This window comes from Emydura macquarii, unplaced genomic scaffold, assembly GCF_026122565.2.
Source record: "Emydura macquarii macquarii isolate MOO-44397 ecotype Brisbane River unplaced genomic scaffold, CSIRO-AGI_Emac_v2 contig_3044, whole genome shotgun sequence".
Lineage (NCBI taxonomy): Eukaryota > Metazoa > Chordata > Testudines > Chelidae > Emydura > Emydura macquarii.
This window is the reverse complement of record NW_027133181.1, coordinates 3,575,619-3,602,727: the sequence shown is the minus strand read 5'-3', so window position 1 is coordinate 3,602,727 and position 27,109 is coordinate 3,575,619. Positions and strand designations below refer to the sequence as shown.

The 27,109-nt window shown below is 40.7% G+C and overlaps 1 protein-coding gene and 1 long non-coding RNA gene across 2 annotated transcripts; both read left to right on the top strand.

Moving 5' to 3' along the window:
• The first annotated feature begins 1,627 nt into the window (after nucleotides 1–1,627).
• LOC137141351 (uncharacterized) lies at nucleotides 1,628–14,448 on the top strand. The gene is made up of 6 exons (XR_010916596.1): nucleotides 1,628–1,818; nucleotides 2,449–2,501; nucleotides 2,938–3,036; nucleotides 6,041–6,087; nucleotides 12,838–13,026; nucleotides 14,288–14,448. It is a non-coding gene; the product is annotated as an uncharacterized lncRNA (long non-coding RNA).
• A 5,672-nt stretch (nucleotides 14,449–20,120) lies between these two features.
• Nucleotides 20,121–24,971, top strand: LOC137141370 (WD repeat-containing protein 64-like). The gene is made up of 3 exons (XM_067530229.1): nucleotides 20,121–20,227; nucleotides 22,225–22,294; nucleotides 24,727–24,971. Exons 1-3 carry the CDS (start codon nucleotides 20,156–20,158, stop codon nucleotides 24,969–24,971), a joined length of 387 nt encoding a protein of 128 aa, XP_067386330.1. The 5' UTR covers nucleotides 20,121–20,155.
• The last annotated feature ends 2,138 nt before the right edge of the window (nucleotides 24,972–27,109 follow it).

Genomic DNA, 27,109 nt, shown 5'->3' with positions numbered 1-27,109 from the left:
CATTGCATTCTCTCCAAGGGCAGTGACGTGATTTACCAGTAACCCAAACAGTTCTTTCTAAGCAAGCACATTTATTCTTAGGGCATTAAAAGCATTACCAAAAAAACCATCATAAAAACAATTAACAGATTTAAACACACACTAAACATACCAGGAGTCACCCATTAGTCTTATGGGGTCCTCATAGGCTAAAGTCCTTCTAGTCCTTCAGCAGGATTGCGACCTCTCAGACAAAAGTTTATGTCTATTTGCTGGATCAGAAAGAAGGCCCTGGTTTAGTGTAAACTCAGGCTTTTATATCCAAAGCCCTGTCTTTGTCTGTTAGTCTCTGGAAAACCCAGTTTGAACCATTATACGCAAGCCACCCCAGAGGATGGTATCTCTTTGGAGTTGTTTACAGTTTCAGTGACTAGCCTTAATCATTCCACACTATTTTTAGTTCTTGGAGGAGCTGTGGTGTAACCCTCCCCCATTGTGTAGAACACAATCACACATAAACCATTCATGAATTTAATCCACTGGGCCCCAAAGATGCTGCCTGGGGTTGCAATATCTGTCACAATATACATCATTGATTAGTTTTTCTTTCCAGGGTTAAAAAGAACTAAAATGTGATACTAGTTTTAAAGCTTTATTATCTTGACAGTTTGTTTTTGTCAGGTACTCTGCCATTCCTGTCTGTCATACCCAATGTTGACATCATGGCATCTGGCAGGCTCTCTTATGGCTGTATAATCTGAACGGTGGGGAGCAAGGTTACAAACCGGTGTCATAGAGGAATATGTAGGCTCTAACTGAAGACTTGGTTTGATGTGTGGCCCTTTTATCAATCAGTTTTTTGTGTGTGTCATTCTCAAAGTGTTTACGACCTTTCTTGATAGTTGTTCTCCATTCAGGTCTGTCTGTGGTTGCGACTTTAACGTTATCAATATTTATGCATCGTGAGCTGAAATTTTGCTTCAGAGTGTCTTTGAAGCATCTATGTTGACCATCCTTCCTTTGCTTTCCAAGTTTCCACTCACCACAGAGGCCTATTTTTGGTAGTCTCATCACCCATTCTGATAACATGACCTGTCCATGCACACTGAACTTTAATAATCATTACCTCAGTGCTGGTTGTTTCTGCTCTTTCAAGAAACTTTGTCTTGCCAGCGGACCTTCAGAATATAGGGAAGACAGTGCATATGAAATTTTTCAAGTTGCTTGATGTGTAAACCTGGCTGATGCATTAATGGTAAAATTAACCCTTGTGCAAAGGACACACTCAAGCCAGGCCTAAATACCTTTAAGGATCTGAGACCTATTCCCTACTTTACATGTTCACTAGCAAACTTTGTGCTGTAATTGATGTTGATTCTAGAGATTTCACAATTATCACTAGAAAAACTGCACCAGTTGTGAATTACAGCTTTGCAGTTTGCTAGTGTATACAAGAGCATTCATGGTACGATTGGAAAAGGGCCTTGAAAACATATTGGGATTTAAACAAGTATAAAAATTAAACATTCAACACATACTTATGGTAGGAAATCCAGAAAATACTATTCTATCATCTCAGGGAGTGGTGGTAGTTCTTTAACAGGAATTTTATACTTAATTTTCTTTTTTACCCTCTTTTAGTGGATATTGTAAATAGCGGAGATAATTTGTACATTCCTTGGATGATGGAGAAGAAGGAGAGATCACACTACAGGATACATTTTACCCAAGTTTGTCCATACACAGGGCTTCAAGAGCAGAAAGTCCACCAGGAGAATATAGCAGGAGTGGAAGCTAACTACCTCCTCCCAGGTGTCAAAGAAGTGGTGTTCTCAAAAAGTGAGTATTTCTAGAGAAGCCTGTACAGCTGGAGATGCACTGATTTAGTACCCTCTCTTCAGTAGTCTTTGCCAACCTACAGTTGCATACTCAAACTGTCCTTCTGTCTACCAAGTTTTACCATTTAGGCTAAAACAGAGAGGTGGCTTGTATCCAGACTCGGCCAGAGTTGAGAGAGAAGCAAGTTTAGATGCTTCCTGGTAAGCAGTTGCCACTATGGAGAAACTAGCAAGTTGTTCATTTCATCACGGAACAAATGCATATCTAATCCTTTCCTCTCTGCATAATATTAAAGGGGACATTGTCAATCTGAATTGTTTTGAAAATTATTAATTTCAAAACCATCTGATTTTTGATAGAATTCCCTTTAAATAGGCTGTCCAGGCATTGTAAACATTCCTTTAAAACAATTTAAAAATGGTTTTTCTGATGGTCTTTTCAGCTAGGAAGAATTTGTAATTTGTAATTGAGGATACAGGGGGAAAAAACAGTGAAACTGACTTGACTAAAGGGCTGTCAGTCCACAATTTCTTTTTTTTAAAGAACAAAGGTATCCCCCACTTAACTTCTTTTATTTATTACTGTAATCCCATGAGTTTGTTAGTGAGCGCTGCTACTCTTTCTTTACAGAGCATGGGAAGTCACTGAGCAGAGATCTTGTTTGAGTCAGGGGATGAGCTCTGGTAAGTTAATTAGCATTCATGTAGGTTCTTTTATTGTTTTAAAATGTTTTCTCTGTGATGCTTTTATGTTAAGAATAAATGTGTTTGTTTAGAAAGAGCCATGTGTTAAGTTAAATGTGTCAATTACCCTGTTTACTGTCTCTGAGGAGAAAGGTAAAGCAGGCCATTTTAGGCAGCCTGAGTTTGCCAGGGAGGTCACAGTCTAGCCCGGGAGCTGTGCAGTCTGAAAAACCTTGGTCAGGAGGGAGAGACACATAGGTCTCTGCCCAAGAGAGGTGTCAGTTGAGGATCCAGCAGCTTTGAGTGGGTGCAGTTACTAAACCATAAGTGGGGAATACAAGTGCTGTTGCTCTGAATTATGACAGCCACTATGTTGCTAAAAAACCCTCAATATTTGGCACTGAAAATAATTTGTGGTAAATCTGATGTCTTCCAGCTGCTTTGGCCAGTTTCCTGAGCGCAGAGAATTTGCTGATGGAATGGAGTTGTCTTGAGCTTCCACTACAGGATACACACAGCTGGAGTCTTAAACACTGTGAGCGCAATCTGTCCTCTTTTTGCTGCAACTCAGTTAATGTCAGTGGAGCTGCATGGGTTTAAATACAGACAGAATTTGACACATTAGTCAGTCCTTTTTTCATTGAAAATATTATTGACTTTTATAGCTGTTTTGCCTGTACAATCACTGCATGGTTTATCTTTATGTATACACATAATGAGGAAGATTAGTGGAAAGCTAGGTGAAATATAGCAGAGACCTTCGGGCATGACATGCTCTATGTAATAATTTTATTAGTATTAATTATGAATCCTCTATTCTCTATCACACAGTCAGGCTCCATGACACCATTTACATGGATTAAACGAAGGTCTTGTGAGTAACACCTTAACATTAGTATAGTCGCAAGCAAGCTTCAAATATACAGTTTCTAAGTGGACTGTTTTGTGCCATCTACTCATTAACCTGCAGTACAAGAAACAGGCCAGCTATTGTTTGGTACTAATCAGTTTTGGGAAAAAAAAGCTATGCTATTTTGCACTGGTGCATAAAATGGAATATGGGAATGGCATCTCATATGAGCAATATGATCCAAAAATGCTCTGTTCTGCATTATGTTGCTTTGTCCACTGGCTTCTATATTCATTCATAGGAAATTTCATATTATTCTGTGTTGTTGGGTACATCTACACAGCCCTGGCAGCAACTCTCAGAAGCCCACCCTTAGCTTCAGAACGTGAGTGCCAATGTCCATATTGCTAATTTTAGCATTGTAGTGTGAGCCTAAGTCTGTAGACCTGGGCTCTGAGACTCGCTGCTGCTTGCTGTGAGAGAGAGATTATATTCTAAGAAACTTGGGGCAGGGCACTTGCCTTTGATACATCTGTGAAATCCTATGCACACATATGAGGCTATAGAATTATATATACATAAAGTGGATCCAATCTTATCAGGTAGAAAGCGTCTTAAGCACCTTACAAGATTAGACAAAGAGCAATCATGATGATTCTCACACAATCATATCTTTTATTTCTCAAGCATTTATATTTTAATTGTTTTGATACAAATTAATTTCCCTTGTTACTCTGTTTATAGTGTAACAAAGTATTTGAAGATGAAACAATTACTTGGGAAGCCTTGAAGCAGTCAGATACTATGTACATGATATTGAGTCTTACCACACAGAACACGTAGGTATATTGATGGGTTTCACATAAGGAACAGCACCTAGACATCAGTAAACACTGGCACTGGCGAAGGGGTTGGTCATCAGGCATTGAATTAAAGTTTACAAATGATAATCTGTTCACATTAGCTATTATATAGCTTTCAGTGTATCCTGGCAATAAGGCTGAGTAGTTTCTCACAGTTGACATGGAGATGGTTTTGTTCCCGTTCATTATTTCTCACTAGTTTTGAAAGACACAGACAAGATTTTTTAGCAGCAGTCATTGGTGCAGAACCTAACAATATTCACAATGAAAGTGTTCCCCCCGTTACATTCTACAGCTGGGAACGTGGCAGCATTGAGCAGTCACTATGCTGTGAAGAATTTATGAAACATTCTAATGGAACAATGGCAACTGATAAACTGGTGCAACTTCAGGGTTGAATGTGGCCCATTGCCTCTGTAGAACAAATTACTTCAATAATTCATATCTTGCTAAAAATTAACCACAATAGTCTATTATCAAGGACACCTGAAGCCAGATCCTCAGCTGCTGTAAAGTGTCATAGCTCCACTGATTTCAATTGAGCTGTGACACTTTACGCAGCTTGAAGATCTAGCCCTGACTCAGCGTAACAGCTTCTTGTTTGACTTATGCAAAATTGTCTCTATAGCAACTTCAACACTACTGAAGTTCTTTGAATAGAGTAGTTCTGCTGGCTGAACATACTGTAGTCTAGAATCTTTACAAAGGGGAATGGTCGATGCAATAGCAAGTGGCACAGCATCCATACAGTAAGTACCCTAGAGTTTACAAAAATATTTATATTTAGGATTTCATTCCTGATACTCTGAACAGGAGTTTAACAAAACTGCTTCCTAGAAAGACAGCTAAGACGAGCTAGTGGGATACCAATGTGACAGAGAGAGAGACTTTTTAAACAGTCAATTTGCTCGAAGTATTTAAAAAATGAGCCACTTGGGAATTAATATTTAAACTCAAGTTGAATTTGTAGACAATTTAGATTTCATTTGATTACTGTGCATTGAAAATGAGTGTTCGTTTCACAGGAGTTAGTTTGAAAAGATGTCTGGGTTAAGATGGAATTTCATACATTTCACAAGAAAGATGAATCAAGGAATCTGACAGATATTCTAATCTAATAGTTACTTAATTTCTTAATAGTTTCTTTTAATTGTATGGTTGCTTATAATTTTCTACTATATTTATTAATATATTTCAATATTCTTGCTCAATTTTTTAATCAAAAACACAATGTTAAAGTTTTTTTGAAGCAGTAAAGCTTCACAAAAAATAAAGTATTTTAGACAGTAATTGGGATGTGGCACTAGCTCACTATACAAAATGTTAACAATGTCTTCCAGGCTCCTGAATACATATTTTATAAGTTTGCATATCATGACAAATTACTACATGATCATGAGGAAGCGCTTTTATCAAGTAGATCAGGCAAGGGACTGGGAGATGGGGAGTTCTAAACATTGACTCGATGTGTGGACTTGCATTAGGCCAACATTTTCAAACAAGGCTATTGAGTTGGTGTCTAGGTCATGATTTTCAAAGGTGCTGAGCACCAAAACTTTCCAGTTGAAAGTAAGGAGAGATGTAAGTGCTCAACACAGCTGAAAGTCAAGCCCAAGTTGTCTAAAGTTGGACACACAACATATTAAGGGTCCCAAAATTAGTGGCCACTTTTTGAAATTTTTTCCTGTAATCTGTTTGTTTCCTGTTCTGTAAAAAAGGGGATAATACCTACCACTTCCTTGCAGTATGCTGAGGATTTATTAGTTTGTAAAACATTATATAAATGCTAAGTAGCATTATTACAAAGATATGTTTATTGCTTTCAGAGTGAAAGGCAATTCTTGAACAAAGCAACTAACCAATGGCTCTCAAGGTAATTTTTGTTCCTAATTTAGCTGTAAAACTAATTTAGCTTTACCTTTCTTTACTAAAAGCTCAAGGTTGCTTCCTGCATGTTTTCATAACCTGAACTCCATGGGTGTTATTAATCAACATTTCCTTTTCTCCTGTTTTTACTAATCTGTAGTGAACTATCATATTTTATGTCAGATCAGGATTCCTCCTGGCCAAATTGCTCCTGCTTCTCTGAAATCCATAATAATACTGGCCTCTTTGGCAACAGGGTATTATGGTTAAAAATGGCTTGGGATCTGCTAATAGGAGAGAAAGAGCCTCTCTCTCCTCATGCTATCAACTGCAGCTGTGGTCAGCAGAGAGGCTTAAACTAGAACCCCTTTTATACAGAGGAGGTTTTTGGCAGACTGTTTATCCTGAGAGGCCCACAACTCTGCATTTCACTCCCTCTCTCCCCATTGGTTTGAAATAGCCAAATCAGTTGAACCTCAGGACACACTGCAAGGTTCATGTTTTTATCCAGGCTTTTGGGAAGTGAAGGGGGCATTAAGAGCTGTTCTGTATTAAAAAATTTAATGTTAGACGGGCCCATTAGGATTTAGTCTGATCTCTGTATAACCTGGTCCTAGGCCATAGAATTTCACCTACTTGATTCCTGCATCAAGACCATATATAATTTAAGAAAATATAATTCAGAAAGACATCCTATCTTGATTTAAACACTTCAAGAGACAGAATCTACCATGTCCTTAGTTAAGCTGTTCCAATGGTTAAATCATCATCATGGTTAGAAAGTTGCACCTTAATTCTAGCCTAAATATATCTAGCTTCTAGCCCTTGGACCATGTTATGCCTTTTTCTGAGAGAGTTATGCCTTTTTCTGTGAGTTTAAAGAGCCCTCCACTATCAATTTTTTTCTCCCTAGGTGGGTACATATAGTTTGTGATCCAGTTACCTCTTAACCTTCTCTTCTAAGCTAAGTAGATCAAGTTTCTTTAGTATCTCCCTGTAAGGCAGGTTTTCCAGACTTGAAATCATTCTTATAGCTCTGAACTCTTCCCTACTTGCTAACATCCTTTTTAAAGTGCAGATAACTGGAATACTGTATATCCAGTTCTGGTATGGTCTCACTAATGCTGTATACAGTCGTAAGAACTTCTACTTAATATTCCCTGGGGTATACATCTATGGATCGCATTTGGTCTCTCAGCCGTAGTATTGCTCTGAAAATGCATGTTATCCTCTATGACCCACCACATACTACAGCCTGGCCATTCTCCTCCAAGACCGCTTGGGGGTGGGGAGTGGGAGAGGGCAGCAAAGCCATAGACTGAGGAGCGTTATGGAGGGGCTGCAGCGGGACTCTGTCCAGCCGCTGCTCCTCCTGAAGTTCCACAAACCACCAGAGCAAGTTTGGTTGGTTGCGCATGATTTGCAGCATCTCATGCGTGGCGCTACGATCATGCTCCTGCATCACTCTTCGACTCTCCCTGTCCACGTCCATATTCTGGGACAAGGTCAGCCGCCTCGCTCTGAGCTCTGTCTCTGCAGCTGCAGAGGCATTCATGAGCTTGCAAAACATGTCTCCTCTTGTTTTTTTCTTCCTCTTCCTAATCTGCGATAGTCTTTCCGCAGCCGTTCGAGTAGGCTGAGCCAAGGCCGAGGTGTCTACAGAATGAAAAGAAATGCACAACGATGCCATTGTTAGCATACCCAGGGCAATGAAAAAAATGCAACAATGTATTAAAAACTCCCCTTCCTGTGCACAAGGGTAAGACAGACCCTCGTTCCATTCCGCACATCCCAGAAAGGTTGGCTCGCTGTGCTGTTGCAGAGATGGTAAGCTAGGGACACTTTACTCTGCTTTAGAGAGGATTAAAAAAGCTCATTTCAAATGCCCTGTATGAGAGGGGTGCCTGGGCGCCACAGTTTAATTAAGATGACCATTTTGTCACAAGGTGGCCACAGGGGATCTGGGGACAGCGCGGGGGGGTTAATAGTGTCCTCTGAAACCATAGCCAAATAATTAAAGTTACTTTATTGGGACAATACAATGGGGAATAAACATGCGCCGTCTTCCCTAGGTGACCATGAGTGATATCAGTCTCCTGAGGGTAAAGCACGAGGAAAGGGAAGATTTGCTGCACACAGTGGGGTACCGGCCTGGCCCTTATGCTGCTATGCCGTGTTCCGCCATGATTCTGGCTCCCTTGATTGCAGTGTGACACAGCAGAGTATCCTACTGGGGAGGAAGGAACAAGACTGCCCTGCCCAGAAACCTTTTGCAAAGGATAACAGATTACCTACATAAAAGTTTCTTTGAGTTATGCTCTGAGAATCATCAGTTGATATCTGCACATAAATAATCTGTTCCGGCAGTAGCTTCCCAAGACATTCCACTAAACCCCTGAAATCCCCTTTCCCCTGCCCCTTATTCCCCCCCCCCCCCCCCCAAAAAAAGAAGAAAACCATAACTGCTAAGAAGAAAAAAACAAAACAAAACTCACCAGATGTGCCTTCCTTGGGATCGTTAGTGCTGTCCTGCATGCTGTTGTGCTGCTCTGGGGTCAGGAATAGGTCCTGACTGTCTGGGAGAAGGGACATCCCGCTCTCCTGTACCCTGCTCTCCTCATCCTCCTCCTCGTCCATGGAGTCCTCATCATTGTCCCTGGAGTGGGATGGAGTGGAGGTATCAATGCTGCGTGGCGGCACATGGTGGGGTCCCCACCGAGAATGGCATGCAGCTCCTCGTAGAAACGGCATTTTTTGGGCGAGGAGCCAGAATGGCTGTTAGCTTCCCTGGCCTTTTGATATGCCTGCCGTAGCTCCTTGATCTTCACGTGACACTGCTGCGCATCCCTGTTGTGCCCCTTCTCCAACATGCCCTGGGATATCTTCCGGTAGATGTCCAAATTTCTTTTGCTGGCTCTGAACTGAGCCATAATGGACTCCTCGCCCCAAAGACCGATGAGATCTAAGACCTCTGGTCGACTCCATGCTGGAGTGCATTTGGGCCTTGCAATAGCTACGAGGAGTTCAGCTACAAGCTCCCTCCACGCTGGCCGGATAGGAAGTGAAAATTGAAATTTTCCCAGGGCATGAGGGGAGGGGCCATTTCTGGTGAGCGTGACCACGTAACAGCAGAATGCGAATGTCCAGAGTGGTCACAATGGGGCATTGTGTGATACCTCCTGGAGTCCATGAACGTCGAATTACGTTACGCTCTGTCTACACTGATGCAAAATCAAACTAATAAAATCGATTTAGGTGCTACGCCACTTGCGGAGGTGGTTTTATTAACACGCAGCAAAACTCAGTGTAAGTCGATGGGACTGCCATGCCAGTGTAGACGCAGGCTTTCAGAGATCGACGTAAGTGACATTATGTCGGCCTCTGTCGCCAGTGTAGACCAGGCCTTACACTCTTGGTTCCTAGTTGTATGACGCTGCATTTGGCTCTGTTAAAATGCATGTTGTTCAAAAGAGTCAGGTTAAGTCAGTAGAGCTGACTTGTCCAGATTATGATTTACTCCTCTACAAGTGTGTCATGTGCAAGTTTTTACCAGTAAAGATTTTATATTTTCTTCTAGATAATTAATAAAGATCTGGAACGGCATTGGTCCAAGAATAGGTCCATGGGAGAACTCCAGTAGAACTGTCCCTGGTGCATAATGATTCCCCATTTAAAAAAAAAAAAGTTACTTTTTAAATTAAAAAACTGCTTAACAGATAATCAGTTTGTTAAGTGTTACACTGATGTTTTATAATCTGTATTTAGTAATTTTTAAAATCAGAATGTCAGGTGGTACTATGTCCAATGCCTTACAAAAGTCTAAGACTACATCAACGTAGTTAAAACCATCGTTTGTTTGACAAGACCTATTTTCCATAAAACCATGTTGACTAGTATTTATTATGCTACCAATCTTTAATTATTCCACCCCCTAGCAATTTGTCCCATGATTTTGCCTTGGATCAATGTCAGGCTAACCAGCCTAGAGTTACCCAGGTCATCCCATTTACCTTTTTAAAAAAAATACTCACACAACATTAACTTATTTCCAGTTCTCTGGGAGTTCTCTAGTGTGCCAAGATTTGTTAAATATCAACATCAGTGGCTGTAAAAGGGGCACAATCACATCCTGAGCATCTCTTTGCAGCAGTGTGGCTCTGCTGTACCCTGTCTCAGTTTCAAATGAGATAACTTTAACAGGCAGATTAAGAAGAAGGCAAACACTTTACAGTAGTAGCTCTCCCTTTAATAAAGGCTTCTGCACAAGGTTTTAAAGGCCCTTACTTCAGAACCCAGATGTAACAGTCTGCCTCATCGCCTTGGCGCATCCTGCTGGCTATCTAGGCAATCAGCTCTTGGCCAGATAGATGCCCTTCTTCGTGATGTCTTGCAGTCAGTCCTGTCTCCACTGGACCCTCTTTCTCATGACATGGCTCTCCGATCAAGTCACAGTCCATGCTCCCACTCTGAGGGATTTTGCAGTCTATTGTAGCCACTTCCCATTGTGGCCACTGCAGTCCTGCCACCAGTCCTATGGCAATCAGGGGTGCAGAGGGGACCCTGGCCTGCCCACTACTCAAGGCCCTGGCCCAGGGACCCTATGTGTGTGGCAGCCTTCCGCTGCACCTCCCACACAACTTCTCTGTAGATTTCCCTGGGCCACTTCCCTGCAGCCCCAGTACCTTCTTCACCCTTCCTTTAGGGCATTTGGCTCTGCTGAGTCCCAGCAGCCAGCCGCTGCTCTGTCCATGGTGCTCACTGTCCTTCCTCTTTGAGCTCCTGGGAGGTATTGTCCTTGCTCTGCTCTGCTCTGCAGCTCCCGTATATACTGGCCTCCTGGACCCTGATTGGCTGCCATGCAGTCCCTTCCTATTGGCTACTTCTTATGCAGCCTCTCCAAGGGCTCTCTTGCGGGGCAGGTGCCCTGTCACACCAGATAAAACTTAAAAGCCCCAAAACAAAAGTCTCTGGGTTCCAGCAGCAGCTTCTTCTGCTCTAAGGTTTCTCCCCTGCCATAAGAGCTTTTTTATCTTTCCCAGGGCTACCTGGAGAGCACCATAATCCCTCCTCTCTCTGCCTTCAGTACCACTTCTGGCTACTATAGGCATTCTGGGAGCTCCCCTTCCTTCTGCCTCATGAGTCTCCTCAGCTGAGCTCTCCTAAGCTTTTTATTAGCCCCAGCTATTCCTTACTTAACTGCCTTTCAGCAGGCAGTTATCTGTCCAGAGGTGGACCCAGGTTGGCTCATTCCCTTCAGCAGAGCCTGTCGTAGGTAGGCTGGGCATCTAACTCCCCTTAAAGCGCCAGCCGTGTGACACTAACTCAGAGAACTTCTTGATTTATATTTGTGGGTGTGGCACAGGAGTGTTGGGGATTAGATCTGATTGTTATCTCTAGTCGGTTACTTATTTTATTTTCTGTTTTGGGGGAAGCTCTAGTGTTTTGTTTTATTAATGTACTTTAAAAATGATGTCAGAGGTGCCTGGAGCCCTCCATAGGTGGTTGCTTTTCCTTTTAGTTATTAATCAATAAAAAGATGTTCTTAGCACAAACACATAGCATTTTCCCTGGGAAACAAGCACATCAGTTATGAGTTGTGTTAACAGGCTCCTCATTCTGGAACATGAGTCAAGGTAATCTAAAGACTGCTTATCTCATCTAATCCTTCCTTAAATGTGAGTAAATAGCCTCAAGATAGTTGTGTTTCATGTTGTTTAATTTACTAGGTTGGGTAAAATACATTTTAGGTCTGTAAAAGGATTTGAAATGGTGGAAAACTGGACTCTTTCTTATTAAAATGATGGATTTCTCCAGGAACAATTCCTATTTTGTAGAAACTATCCCCTGTTACCTAATATGGATTTCTTATTCCTGCAGTGCAGTCTGGAAAAGGGTGACTTAAAAGGCCTAAGAAGCTTTTTTGTCCCTTTACTACAATATGGGAGGGATAGCAGGTGTGGCACCTTGGATTTAGGGGACATCAGTCTACTAGCTGCCCTTCACTCCCTCCAAAAGACCCAGACAAACAAACTGCTAGATGAGAGAAGAAATCATCATTGCCCCCTGAAAAACTGAAAAGCAGTGTGGCCCACCTACTATCCCTTGAAGAGGCCTCACTTAGAAGGTTCAATGATAATTAGCAAGTTTCTCACAGCTTCAGTTTTCATTTAAAAAAATTTGCACAATCTTCAGTATGTGATTTTGTATCAGTATGCGAGGACACTGGAAGTAACATGTTCAGCTCCTGGGAGTTGAGGAAGTGACTCACATGGCACAACATTCACCCCCTCTGGCTGAATAACGTGCAGAGTATGAGGGCTTTGAAGGGCCCCTATGCAGTCCTGTCTGGCAAGGTAACTTGATATTCAGAATCTCAAAATGAGTTCTCCATAGATTTGCATTCATGTCTTCATGAGATTGTTTTGACAACACAAATGAGTGAGCTTACTAGCATCATGCTTGTACAGTTGGCAGATTTCAACAGCACAGTGATTGCAGCAAAGAATTCCAAGTGTTATGAATTGCTGTATGAGACCTTACGTGTTAGTAACAAAACAAAGAAACTGGGCCCAGTTCTGAAAAACTTGCATTAACTTCGACACAAACTGGATTAGAACCTCTGTTACAAGTTTTTAGTGTTAGGTTTTTTAAGTGTGTAACTATATATTTTTAAGGGAAATTTTAGACAAGATATATTCTGGTGTAACTTTGCTTGAATGTGATTTGTTTTCACATGTACCTGGATTGCCTTGTGAAGGAAGAGCACCAACCAAAGGCCAAGCAAATATCGTTTCATCATCTACCTACAGTGTCAGACATACCCCACAGAGAACCCCTCCTCTACATCTCTCCCACATTGGATAATAACATCATAGGTGTTGGGCAGGATGGATTAGTTTCTATCTGGACCAGAAACTTAAAACTGAAAAAAAGTCGGTTTATACTTGTGAGTTTTTTTTGTTTTTTTTTTTAAGAGCGCCATTTAAAGAAAACTATATAGTTGATGATGGCTCAGAATCTTTGCTTTCTGACCCTAGAAATTAGGTGTTTCCACACAGAATATCACATTTAAATTTCAGAACTCATGTTGGTGTCAGAGAGGAGAAACCTCATTTTTGTTATTTGGGAGCAGCCATTTAATAGAATTTTAAAGTGATGGAAATATTAGCTTCTACTGCCAGTAAAGTCTCATTAATTGATGATTGGTTCAGTTTGGTGGATTTGATGGTGGTTTGATGTCAAACTCTGAAATGTATGTGGTGGATTTTTGCAATTCACAATGGTGTGTTAACACTGAAACCTATGTATTATATTATATATTAACATAATAAATCACAATAAATACATCATTCAGATGAACATAAATAAAATATCTTGTTAGTTAGATGTGTTATCATTAAAGGCATTTGCAAGAGCAGAAGTGTTGGCCTCTGTGTCTTCATCAAGTGTTAGTTTGGACCAAATCCAAATAAAGCTTTTTTTCCCCTTAGTTTTTTTTGGTTAGGAAGTTGTGACCTTTCCTTTTGATAGTTATCCATGCCCTTGCTGCTTCCATGTTTATTTGGGTTCATAAAATTATAAAAAAAGGTACCTACAAAGCATTGAATGCCCTCTCACTATTTAGATGCACATCTGAATTATACAGATCTCAGACAGACATCTGATGAAGTGGGTTACAGCCCACGAAAGCTTATGCCTGCAGAAATTAAATGTGTTAGTCTTTAAAGTGCTACAGGACTCTCGTTGTTTTTGCTGTATACAGACTAACATGGCTACCCCTCTGGAACTTTTCACCATTGTGTGTCCTATTGCCAAGTGCTCCAGTGTTGACAATGGTTTAAATGCTAGCATAGACAGGGCTGCACAGGATTCCTGAGGCAGAATTCCTTCCTTAATAGACCAGCTGAGCCCTATATAATCTCTCAGCAATCACCCACTAACTAATAGACTCATAGACTTTAAGGTTAGAAGGGACCAGTGTGATCATCTAGTCTGGCCTCCTACACATTGCAAGCTATAGAGCCTGACCCACCCACTCCTAATATCTTATGCTGTAGCTGAATTGTTGTTCTAGTTAGCATTTTTCCTTATGTATTTTTCAGAACTCAAATAATTGTATTTATCCATAAATTGAACCTACATACTTTGTTTTCTTAATGTATTTTCATCTCATGTTAATTTTTGGCAATTTCCTCTTTGGACTGCAGGATGAAAACAAAGTATTAAACAGAAAACTGAAATGGATTTCAGATTCTACTTTAATGCCTCAGTACAATAAGCTGATTATTGGAACCTGGTAAGCAGCCCTTTGCAGGATTTCTGAATATGAATGGAACACTCACATTTGAACAGTGCTTTGGACTTTAAAAAAATACAGCCTCTTAAATGCAGATGAATGATGTCTTCTTTTAAAAGATGAATGGGTCAGAAAAGGTGAACATACCTTTCTGGGAAATGTGTATCTTGTATTTATTCTAATTTTTGATCTCAAGATCAATGAACAGCCTCAGCCCAGTCCCTAGACAATTGATAAAGATACTGAATATCTTGCAGTCCAGATAGGTAAAATGTAGAATTCAAGATTAATATTTCCCCCCATACACAGCATATCACTACAATATATATCTGTTGTCATTATAAGGGTTTAACGCCTTCCTTGGAAGTGTCAAATATTACCCACTGCCAGGAGAAGCACACCAGGTCTATGGATGAATGTATGGATCTGATTTGGCAAATCCTATGTTCCTAGGATGAGAGGGCCTTTGACGCCTGTGTAACAACTGAAGTTCACCTGGCCTTTAAAAGCCTGGCTCTTCTCTATCAGCATAAAGGTTTTTGTGGGGCAGGAAGTAAAATTTTAATTAATCATACCAGGATGACAGGCCACCACTTAAATGTGTGGTTTCCCTTTCTCAGTGCAAAACATTTAAGAGGTAACTTCAGTCTTGCAGTTTCTTGAGCTATGTGACTCCTTTGAAGCAAATAAGACTTTGCTCTTCAAGAATGAAAATATTTTGGGGCCAAATTCAGCTTTGGTATAAGCAGGTGCAGCTCCACTGAAGTGTGAAGTCATGCTTCCTTGCACCAGGGCTGAATTTTTAGGACCAAAATTCTCACTTAAAGAAAAAATTGCATTTCTTCCACTCTATTCACAGCAAATTATCAAAGTACTTTTTCTGAAGTGAATAGGAAAGAGATGACAGTCACCTGGAATTCACAGGTTCAAAAGTGTTGAATACAACTCCGTTACTGACAGATCCTTTTTATACAGGGCCCTCTGTGTTGAAAATTACTTTTCATCAGCAAGACCCAAGAAAGGATTAGTGTTAAAAATCTGGAGTCTTTTGGTCAGGGTGTTCCTGAGACAATCTGGGTGTGCAGAGAGATTTTATAGCATTTTGACATATCAGTTCTTAAACAAAAAGCTATGTTCAGCTTTAACTATGGAGTTGTTAGTGCTCCATCCTAATATTCTCTTTTGCTGTACTCAGAGATTGGAGACACAGTTTTCCTTTAGAGCCTTTCAGAACATTCTGCCAGGCTATTTGTAACATCTCTGATTACAGCATAACTCTGATGTTACTATTGCAGAATTTCTGTTCTCTCTTTCTTTTCCCCTCTATAGCCAACATTTTCTTTTTAAAATAACTGTACTTTACCACTTCCATTTGCTCATTCAGCTTCTTGACAGAATGATATATTCATCTGTTAATGTGCCTGTGACCCGTCCGTGCCTAGGGTAGCCACCTGAAAATGCCAAGGTCAGGGCAGACTGTAAAAGGAGAACAGATTCTCCCAGCACTGGTGGGTGACACTGAAGTCAGACTTCCCAACCAGCCACAAACAGTGCTTCTGATTCCCCACACTGGTTATCAAGAAGCCAAAATACAAATATACATAGCCCCCTTTACTGCATTTACTGCATTTGAGTCTCTGGCTTCCAATCAGCCACTAGGTCCAGTAAAGAAACCAGTTATTTAAAACTCTATGCTCTTTACCAGAAAGGTTTCTCCTGACCCCAAAGGGTCAGCCATAGTACCAGATCAATATAAGTTTGGATCTTACCCAAAATACCATGCTGCCAGCCAAACCTTTAGTAAATAAAACTAAAGGTTTATTATAAAAAGAAAGGAACAAACAATAAGAGAAATGTTAAAGAATTAAATCAATCAGATACATACAAATGATTTGAAAGTCCATATATATCAGGTTTTTAGAAGAATTGTGGAGTTTGCAGGCTTGTATAGTCCCTCTGGTGTACATCCAGTACGTGGATGGGTCTCAGGCCTTTGTTTCACAGCTTCAGTTCAGTTCAGATGAGTTGATCCAGAGGTAGACTGGAGACTAAAGACAAAATGGATCTCTGGAAGCTGCCTTTTGTGTCTTTTGGTCTTTGCTATGCTGCTTGTGGAAATTTACAGGAACAAAATGGAGTCCAGAGTCACATGAGTAAGTCCTGGTGACTCAGCAGGTATATCCCTGGCTTCTCCCCCTGGCCCGTTGTACCTGTGAGTTTTCTTAATGGGCCATTAAGCAGGCTAGTACTGCAGCCATCCTGTCTGGGGTGTCGCCCAGACACAGCACAATTTGAAATACAGATATATCAAACATATCCATAACTTCCATTACATGTATAACACATGAACATAAACATTATTAACTTACTTAGCACAGTATAGCCTTCCTAACAGTACCTGACATGGCATATCTCACATGAATTACTATGATTATGACATACTGATGTCAAACAACATAATAAATGCCCCCTCTTCCCCCCCCCCCAATCCAGCCAGCGTGACATACCTGCATAACTCTCAGTATCAGAGTGAGTTATGAGGGATTGGATATTAAGATTAATGAGAGTTTTAGAGATGTATGAGTGCAGTTAGAGGAGACCCATATAAGCTTAGTCATGGTTTACACTAGCAACTTATGTTGATATGTCAGTCAGGATTTTCCTTCCACACCCCTGAGTGACATAGTTATACCAACCTAACTCCCAGTGTAGGCAGTGCTGTGTCAACCGAAGGGCTTCTCCCGTTGACATAGCTATCACCTCTCAGGGAGGTGGAGAACCTACACTAACAGGTGAAGCCCTCCCATCAGCGTATGTAGTGTCTTCAGTGAAGCACTACAGCAGAGCAGCTGCACTGTTGCAGCCTTTTAAGTGTAGACATGCCCTTATTTCTTCATTGTTACGTGATCCTCACAGATAACACAGATGAAGGGCAAGGGCTTACCTGTCTGACTAATCTCCATGAGATAGAGTGTCCTTTAGTGACTATAACAAAGGAACAGTTAGGACTGTTTAGCATTATTCTTGGTTCTGCCTTTGACTCTCTAGCCTGATTCTCTTCCCCGACACCTGTTTTACATAGTGAAAATAAACTGATTTCAGTGAAGTTACTCCTGATTTACATCAATGTGAGAATCAAATCAGACTTTCCATCTCTGTGATTTGGTCCATCTGTAAAATGGACATAATATTTCTTCCGTAGGTGCAGGGTTATTAATAACATGAATGAAAAGTATGATAGTAGTGTGAATTATTATTTTTTATTAAAAAGCCAATGAAGTGTATTAAGTAAAATCCAGGGTATTTCATTAACATTTCAGTGACAGAGAGATACGTCTATATGAACTTTCCAACTTTGAACCATACTGTCAAATCACTGGCCTTGAAACAATGCCTCTACACCTAGATTACAGGTATGATCTGCAATTCATATCAATTATAATGAAAGACAACAGGAAATTCTCTTCCTGCTGAACATTTGGGGCCATGCTTAGTGCTGCCATGTGCCAGTACAGCTTCACTAAATGCATTGGAGTTGAGACTGCTTATGCCAATAGTGAATTTTTTCTTGTAACTTTTGTGGTTCCAGCAGTGCCATCAAGTTTTAAGCTGTTTGTAGCATAGAGATTGTGGCTGAAATCCTGGCTCTGCTGAAGTCAAGGGGAGTTTAGCCAACTGACTTCAGTGGAACCTGGATTATACCCTGTGTCTGCAATTATAGAGAAGAGTGTAGATGTTAGTTGTATTGTAATCTCATTTATTCCATGAAAGAAGCAATATTATTTGTAATTAATTTTATTATCTTTTTTTCTTACATAAATTAATCTTTGATTATACTGGGAATGGCTGCTTTATTGAATGCCTTGTAAAAATCTGTTTATCCTTTTATGAAGTGCTCGAGAGGAAGATGAATGCATAATAGTGTATGGTGATGAACAGGTACGTTAGTGATACTTATATTAATATGTTCAATTTAGTTAAAATATAGTAGAAGAAATGTTAATTTAGTATAACATTAGCTTGTATAGCCTAAAGAGTATAGGCTTGTATAGCCTGAGAGTAAGGATTTTGTTTTTTTTTTAATTATCTTTGCTGTTTATGATAGTGAAGCTGACTGATATGTGAATACGCTGACTAGTAGGAAGCACAGTTGTGAACAATGCAATAAAAATGTTTAAAGCAAGCAAGAATGTTTTGACTGAGAGTTCAGTACTAGAAACATAATTGTCTGCTTTTTTAAACCAAGAGTTTAAAACTGAACATGTGCTTTAAATATTCACAGTGTGTTATAGCTGAAATGTGAAAGCTTACTCAGTCCCTTCATTATGGGCAATAACTCACTGGCATTTTGTTCCATAGGGCTGTGTTAACATCATCTTGATCTCTTCTGTGGGAGAAACGCTGAGGTATGTAATTAGTTCTGCAGCTCTCAGCAGATGATGGAAAGAATCACACCCAGCTCAGGCAAGCATAGCACAGCCCTAGTGGCTTGCCTAGGGGAAGCCTCCTTTCAGCTCAGTTGCTAGAAGTGCTGCCAAGGACCATAAAGATCCTTCTTTCAGTCTCAGATGTACTAATGCACAGGATGCAGCTATAGGGAATCCAGCTGTCAGATGGTGGACTTCATTATCTGATTAGTTCCACCCTAGTGTCTGGCCTCTTACTAGCGGCCAGCACCTTAGCACCTACAAATACCTCAGTTGATGAAAATGATGATAAATACTGATCACTTTAAAACAGTACTTTACATTCTCTAAATGCTGTATAGATAGACAATTACAATTAAAACTGTGTTTATAAAAGTGTATCAGAGTAGAGAGAGGAGAAAGAGGCAGTGGTGGGAGGAAGGGCCGGGGTATCATGACTGAACAGTGAGCCCTTTGGTCAATTGAGAAGCACCAGTGACGGGCTGCTGAAGTGAATTCTGTCTTGTTCTCAGGTTAGTAGTGTAACGTACAGCCTAGTTGTAGGGAGTGAGTGGCTGGATGTTGAAGTGTGGGGGAGGGAGAAGGGATGTATATTGCTCCCAGAAGTTTTCAGACAGTCCCACTTTCTGATTCTAGTGTGCTAATTGACACAATACTGGAATGATTAGACAGTAAATACAGCAAGAAATAAAAATCCATTACAATTATGTTTAATAGCAGATTTAGTCAGTCATTTTGTATTATTTTTAACAAAAATCTACGATTGTGGACTGAGGTATCTGGCAGTATCCATTTAATTAAGAACAAATTGGTTTTATGATTCCTGTCTCACACCACTTTGATGACAGTGTAACTCCATTGATTTCAGTGGAGTTGCTTCTTATGAGCACCTGAGTAAGTGAGAGCAGAATTATACTTTATAATTTATACGTAGAAGTCTAGTTCTTTGGGATGGGTCTCATCCCTGTTTTATGTTTGTACAGTGCCCACCACAATGGGCTTTTTCCCTCTTTATGCTATTACAAGAGTATTCAATATAAGAGTTGCTTTTCAGACACCCTCTTCATTTCAGCCTCTTTAACAAAGGCGTAGGGCTTGATGTTCAACTGCCTTGCATCTTGTGTTATTATTCATTTAACACCTGGGCAAGCAGATGTCTGAGTTAAGAGAATGGTTTGCACAGTTATAAACGAATACACATGGTCCAAGGCACTGGGGAACCAAATCTTTTTATTAAAAAAATTATCAATTTATTAAAAAAAAAAAACTCGGTTCCTCAGTTACCGACAGTTTTCCATGATTATAGGAATTGGACAAAGTGTCCAGCTGTGGAGGAAATCCCCAGTGTTTCAATGGAGAACATTAATGATAATGGAAATATCACCTTCATTCGCTGGAAGGTTCATAATGATTGGGTGACCAAGGTAAGGGGACTTGCAATGTTGGGAATGTTCTGTATATGGAAGCCTAAATTTCATTCTACCTCCTAACTTCTCAGTATATTTTATTATTATTGTTATTTATTGTTTTCTTTGCAAGCCTGCCGTATAGCACCTTTCATTTGTAGATCTCAATAGTATAATTAATGTATTAACTATGAAACAATATTTGTTACCATATACATCATTGCTAAATAGCTAAAACAATTTATTACTTTGGAAAGAATTACAGAATAACTGAGTTCCCCCTTACCTCACCATCCCAGCCACCACCCCCTTTTTAGTGGCATATTCCACATATCTCTGAGTACCATTATTATTTCTAGTACGGTAGCACCTACAGGCTCCAGCTGAGTTTGTAGTGTCCATACACATAGAGACAGTCTTTGCCCCAAATAGCTTATGGTCTAAATAGACAAGACAGAAAAGGCATGATGGAAAGGAAGTATTATTGTCCCCACATTTTTAAAGACGGGAAACTGAGGCACCAATAGATTCATTAAGTGATTTGCCGAAGGTCAAACAGGAAATGTTATGGCAAAGCTGGGAATTCAACCCAGATTTCCTGACATTTCATATTCTGCCCATCATTCTGCGGAGGGAATAGGATTAGGGGGTAATTCCTTTTGGAGTCCAATAATACTGCTCCTGGTTTGACTGGAGTCAGTCGAGCTAAACGAGCCTGTTCTTTTCCTTGGGTGGAGCATGCTGCTTCTGTGGCACTCCCAGCCTTTGATGACCTCAGAAACACCAAAACTGAGAATCCAGCTTGATAAAAGAAGGGTTCTGGTCTGTCATGCAGGAGGTCTATTGGTCTGGCCCCTGCGACTGATGTTTTAATTTGAAGTGAATATCATATGTAACATTCTTGGGGTAGTGCACTCTCTCATGTCAACATAATGTTAGTTGCTTCATGTGTTTTGTGAGTGGACCTATCATGCAAGGATGTTTCTTGCAGGGCTTGGGAGACTAGCACACAGTTCTCACTATTGTTAATAACAGCTACATGCCTTATTCCCTATGGCCCAGATTCACAAAAGTGCTTGGTGTCTAAGTTCAGCATTTAGGCACTACTGATATTGTCAAAACGGCTGTTCCACTCCTGCCTATGCTGCCACTGGTCAGCATTTGCAAAGCCACCTAAACAGTGATGCATTGCTGCCCTACAGCTAACAAGCTACTCATAGCCCTAGCTCAAGCCAAAAACCCAGAATCTCCAAAGCAGGATTCTCAAACTAGGCAAAGGAATGCCTCTGTCACCAGCAGGGCCTATTCCTTAGTTATGCTTTTGAGCATGCCCAGGATCTGATATAAAAGAGACAGTTGAGAGAATTTTTCTCTCTGCCCCCCCATGGTGATTAGAGCACTCACCTGGAAAGTGGGAGCCCTGGGTTTAAGTCCCCTCTCTGCCCAGTTGGGAGCAAGAACTTGAATGCAGCTCTCCCACATCCCAGTTGAATGCCCTAATCGTTAAGCTATTGCCTATTCAGGGTTAAGGTCCCTTTCTTCCACAAGAAAGAACCGATCTGGCCTATGCACATAACTCCAGGAGAGGGTTCATGGCTGAGAATCTTCAGTGGAGGTACTTCAGAAGTACCAACTTCTGGCCCATTACTCAAGTGCCTAAGTACCTATGAGGATCTGGGCCGAAGCCCTTTTCTCATACTTCACTTTTGGATAGTTTAACTCAGCTTGCTGGCTTCTGAGAATCCCTTTCTTAGAGATACCTAATTCTCCCCATGCATTGTATGGGGAGCCTAGGCACCTAGGTCAGGGCTGAGAATTCCACAGGGCGGCAGGGCACCTAGGGGTCAGCCGTTGCAACGCTGAGTGGAACAGTGCCTTAGTACATTTGTGAATTTGGCCCTAAATGTGTCTAGATATAAGAATAAACAAGCCTTTTTAAAAAACACATTTTAAGCATGAAAAGCATGTCAGGTATCTACTGAAAATTTCTGATTTTTTTCTATCATCTGTTGCAGATCAAATACATCCATGGTATAGAATCCATTATATCCAGTTCAAATGATGATTATACTGCACTAGTTATAGGTAAGTGAAAATTCACTAGCAGAGGAAACTTGTTACAAGCTGAAATGACTTCTGTGAGAAGGAAGGCTTGCCCTTGAGTCCCAGCAATTTCTTAAGAGAAAGGCTGTGTTACTGGTCAGTTTCATTTTCAAAGTCCATAAGGATGTCAAAGGTTCACCACTGTGCACAGTGTCACCTCGCAACTGGCCTTGTGGTTGTAGGGGGAAGATTCTTAAAGCCATTCCTAGAAGACAGATTTCCCTGCACCACAGTGCTGCAATTTGGTTACCTGGCTCTAATGGCCCTTGTCATTTTAAACTCTGTTCAGTATTTCTTAAACTGCTAAAATGCTGCTCAATTCCCTTCCAAATTGCTTATTAAAAAGGTAAGATGCTAATCCCTGTGTATGAAGACTTAAAACTATTGAGTTGTTTCAATTTTTTACAGGCATTTAAATTTGCAAGTGATCTGGATCCCTTAGACAGTGCAGTGTGGTGAGATTTAATATTGCTGAGGTCATTCAGGTGATTGGAAGAGCACCAGTGTGCCACACAGTGTGAGATTTGAAATCTCTATGAACAAAATATCAATTACTTTATACTGTTCATGGCTGAAACCCCAGTTACAATTTTGTTACTGTTTTTTAGTTCATACTGTATAGGGCGTATCTGTGACATGAGAGCATGTATCTGCCTCTTTAGCTTCCAAAATTGCGTTACTGTCATCATTCCTGAGAATAAAGAGCCATCTGAGCATAAAGACAAGAGTTACCATTTTTCATCCCATTATTTAAAAGTGATTTACAACAATAACACATTAAATCAAATAACATTTCTCAATGCCCTGTATATGGAGAACAAATCACTATGGTCTTTGCTTCCTAAATGATGGTGGAGTAAGGAGAGACAAAGAACCTATTTAATAATATGTTATATGAGGGAGAAATTGCTTCAAAATCAATTTGGCTGTTATCTGAGATCAGTTAGATTGGCTTGAACATCTACTTTTATGGTAATTTAGAAAAATCAGAGCTTCTCTGTTATATTCCCCCAGAAACAAAGAGCAAGGCAGGTATTTTTCAGTTAAGATTCCATTAATCTGAAATGAAAGTAAACAATTGACAAGGGATGACCAAATATAAAGTCTCAGAGAGAGAGGTCACAAGAAAGCATAGTGACTCTGTAACATTCAACAGCTCAACTGAAACTGGAAGAGGGTGAAGAAAAAAAAGCATTTGACTCAGTTTTCCTCTAACGGGCAGAAAGATACCTCTATCCCCTACAAAACAATCTGGTGAAAAAACTTGACAAAGGCATCTCAGACTTTTCTTGCCTGAAGGCCTGTTCTTGATGTGTTTTCTTGTGGAATAGGGTAATCCAGCTAAATAATGTTTAGGCCTTGATCCTCCAAGCTGCACAGCCCTGCATGGACACAGGAGTCTGCCTGGAAGGAGCACCTTGCAGGAGTGGGGTTTAAATTACCGACCTGAGAGGGGCATTGTGGGACTCAAATTAGATACTGGTTGTAAGGTGCTTTGAACATGAAAAGGGCTATAAACATTATTCTGTATTTTTGCTTTGACATTGAAACAAACTCAAAGAGAAACCACCAGCGTTCACTTAGTTTTGCACTGAGCTCTTGGCATATAGATAGGGCTGCAGGTTTGTCACAGCATTTTTTACCAACAAATCACGGAGCAGTCACAGTACATTTAGTAACAGTCAAGAGTTTGAGGGGGGAAATGGTGTGTAAAGCCAAGGGAGTGCCATTTAAAATGGGGGAACCATGTGAGGGAGGAGGTTAGATCTTGCTCCTCTGGGGTGGGGCAAGCTGGAGAGCAAGCCCACCCCATAGTAGCAGCTCCTGTTCCGCAGGTCTGGGCCCAGTTCCCTGCTTCAGACATGGCAACCTGCTGCCTAGAGTCACAGTGCTGCGCAGGTTAGGCCCTTTGTCATGACAGTGAGGTGGCAGGACCAAACCTGAGCGGTGCCCCACTCTTGTGCACCAGGTTACACTGCTCAGAACAGGGCACGTGGCATGAGTTTATTAAAATCAGAGACACAAAGAAAAGCCATGGAAAAACTGAAAAATCCTGGTACAATACAAGTGATATTTTTACCACCATGACACCCCAGCAGCCTTACATAGATAAAAGGAGAAAATGATTTTTCAAACATTTGACTTTTAAATGGTACACTTGCATTCTGTTATGCACTCTGTTTAACAGTTTTGGATCTTCAGCCTCTCAACACCGACCCCAGTCTTGCAAACACTAACATTCATGCTTAACTTTATCCATGTGAGTATCCCCATTGACCTCATTGGGACTTCTTGCATGGGTAGAGTTAAGCATGTGTGCACTTGCAGGATTGGGGCCTTGCCATTTGCATGTAATACAGTTGAAAAAAGCACGGTGGAGTTTATTTTTCTCGTTTCCAATTTTTCTGATGCAGGCTGTGTCAGTGGAACTAAAGATGTGCAGCATCGTTTGAGGATTCTGATGGACTCCAGCAGCATTCCAACCAAGTGCTCTCTGCCAGCTGGTGCTTCTCCTCCCCGGCGCTTTAACTGCGATGAATCCCAATTCAAAGTACCCAGAGGGGTCAAGGCTTTTGACTTCTGTAAAGAAAGTAATATTCTTGTGACTGGCGGTTTGGATCGGACTATTCGTCTGTGGAATCCTTATGTCCCTGGGTAGGTGGCTGAAGGACTAACCAGTGTTAGTTAATTTTCAGATATTATTTGTTTATGGTAGCACTAACTATGTATTTTTCAAGATGTTCAAAATGGGACGATCCCCGCTTTAAGGGGCTAAGACTAAAAGCTATGTTTATTTTGAATTGGAAATATGATATCATGCAAAGCCTTCAAGCACAGTGCTGCTGTGAAAGTGACTGCAAAACTGGCACTATGGTTCTCCATGTGTTGTCTTTCAGGCACCAGTCTTGTAAAGACTTATACATATGCGTAACTTTATGTACCGTGAGTAGTGCCATTGGCTTCTGAAGCATTAATGTTGATTTTCAATAACCTCTGGAACATCAGGGAAGTTCCAGAGTACTGGAAGAAAGTGAATGTTGCGACAACATTTTAAAAAGGTAAACAAGATAACCCATGTAACTGTAGACCTGTCAGCAATTCCAGCCAAAATAAGGGAATACAAAATAAGGATGATGTGGGACTTGATTAATAAAGAATTAAAGAAGAGTAATTAATGCCAATCAACATGAGTTTGTGGAAAACAGATTCTGTTAAATTAACTTGATATTTTATTTGATGCGATTACTAGTTTGGTTGATAAAGGTAATAGTGTTGATATAGTATACTTAGACTTCTGTAAGTCATTTGACTTAGTACTGTGCAACATTTTGATTAAAAAACTAGACAGGTCACTAATACAGAGCACTCTGGATGGCTGTATGTAAGAAAACAATATACATTTTAATTCAGCCAAATGTAAAGTTATACATTTAGGAGCAAAGAATCTAGGCAATATCTCACAGCACAGCAGGTCTGTATGGGTAGAACAGGCCCAGCACATATGTGTCAGAGCAGGTGGGCCCAACTGAGCCAATTATAGAGAGCAGGGCTACACCTGAGGCTATAAAGGCATGTCAGAGGGCCAGAAGGGCAGGTGTGATTGGGGCAGGCTGGGCATGAGAAGAACCAGAGAGAAGTAGTGCTAAGTCCAGTGGAATAGGGGGACAAGTGCTCAGGGAGATAATCCTGGGGTCAGTGTTCTATAAGGCTGAGCAGAACTGGTTGTGGGAAGGGAGCTAACTTGGACTAGGAAGCTGCCAGAAGCAGGATTACCAGAGACCCCTGGGAGAAGAGGCTGTGAAACCCTATGACAAAAGGTGAACTGAGGAACTGTTTTGTCTGTTATGTGCTTATGTTTGGACAAAAACCTACTTAAAAAGGCGACGGGGCATAGCAGAGAGTATTTGTTAAACTGGAAAGAAGCCCTGCTGTGTCACATTATATTTACAGGATTGAAGAGTCTATCCTGAGAAGCAGTGACTCGGAAACAGATTTGAGGGTTTTGGTGGATAATTAGCTGACTGTGCACTCCCAGTGAAACGCTGTGGCCAAAAAAGACCAATACAATCCCTGGATGTACAAATGGGGAAATTTCAAGTAGAACCAGGGATGTTCTGTTACCTATGTATTCAGCACTGGCGAATATTGTGTCCACACAATATGGAGAGGGCTCAGAGAAGAGCCACAAGAACAATTAAGGAGTGGAGAACATGCCTTACAGTGGTAGGCAGCTTCTGGAATCTGTTTAGCTTAACTAAGAGAAGGTTAAGAGATGACTTGATTACAGGCAAAGTAACGACAGGGCAGGGAGTCTGCATTTTGATAATGGGTTCTTCAGTTTAGCAGAAGAATGTATAATGCGAGCCAGTGGCTGGAAGAAACTAGACAAATTCAGACTGGAAATAAGGCACAAATTTTTAACAGTGAGCTTTATAAACCACCGGAACAACTTAACAAGGGTTGTGGTAGATTATCCATTATTAGCAATTTTTAAATAGAGATTGGATGTTTTTAAAATATGCGCTAATTCAAGTTGGAATTGCTTCAGCAAAGTCCTCTGGCCTGTGTTATATGGGAGGTCAGACCAGATGGTCACTGTGATCTCCTCTGACCTTAAATTCTATGATTAGGACTACTAACAAGACACACAATTAAGCACCTGCACAAATATTTGCAGGACTGGGGCATCACTGATTTATATCTCAAATGTGCTTAGTTTAGAAGTAAAATATTTTCTAACCACCAGCTTTGCATTTTCAGCCAGAGATTTGAGAGTCAACCTGGATTCTTATTACA

Coding starts and splice junctions, on each gene's coding strand:
- LOC137141370 (XM_067530229.1), top strand. CDS start 20,156: ATGGAGAACATTAATGATAATGGAAATATCACCTTCATTCGCTGGAAG. Junction 20,228..22,224: donor ATAATGATTGGGTGACCAAG/GTAAGGGGACTT, acceptor CATCTGTTGCAG/ATCAAATACATCCATGGTAT. Junction 22,295..24,726: donor TTATACTGCACTAGTTATAG/GTAAGTGAAAAT, acceptor TTTCTGATGCAG/GCTGTGTCAGTGGAACTAAA.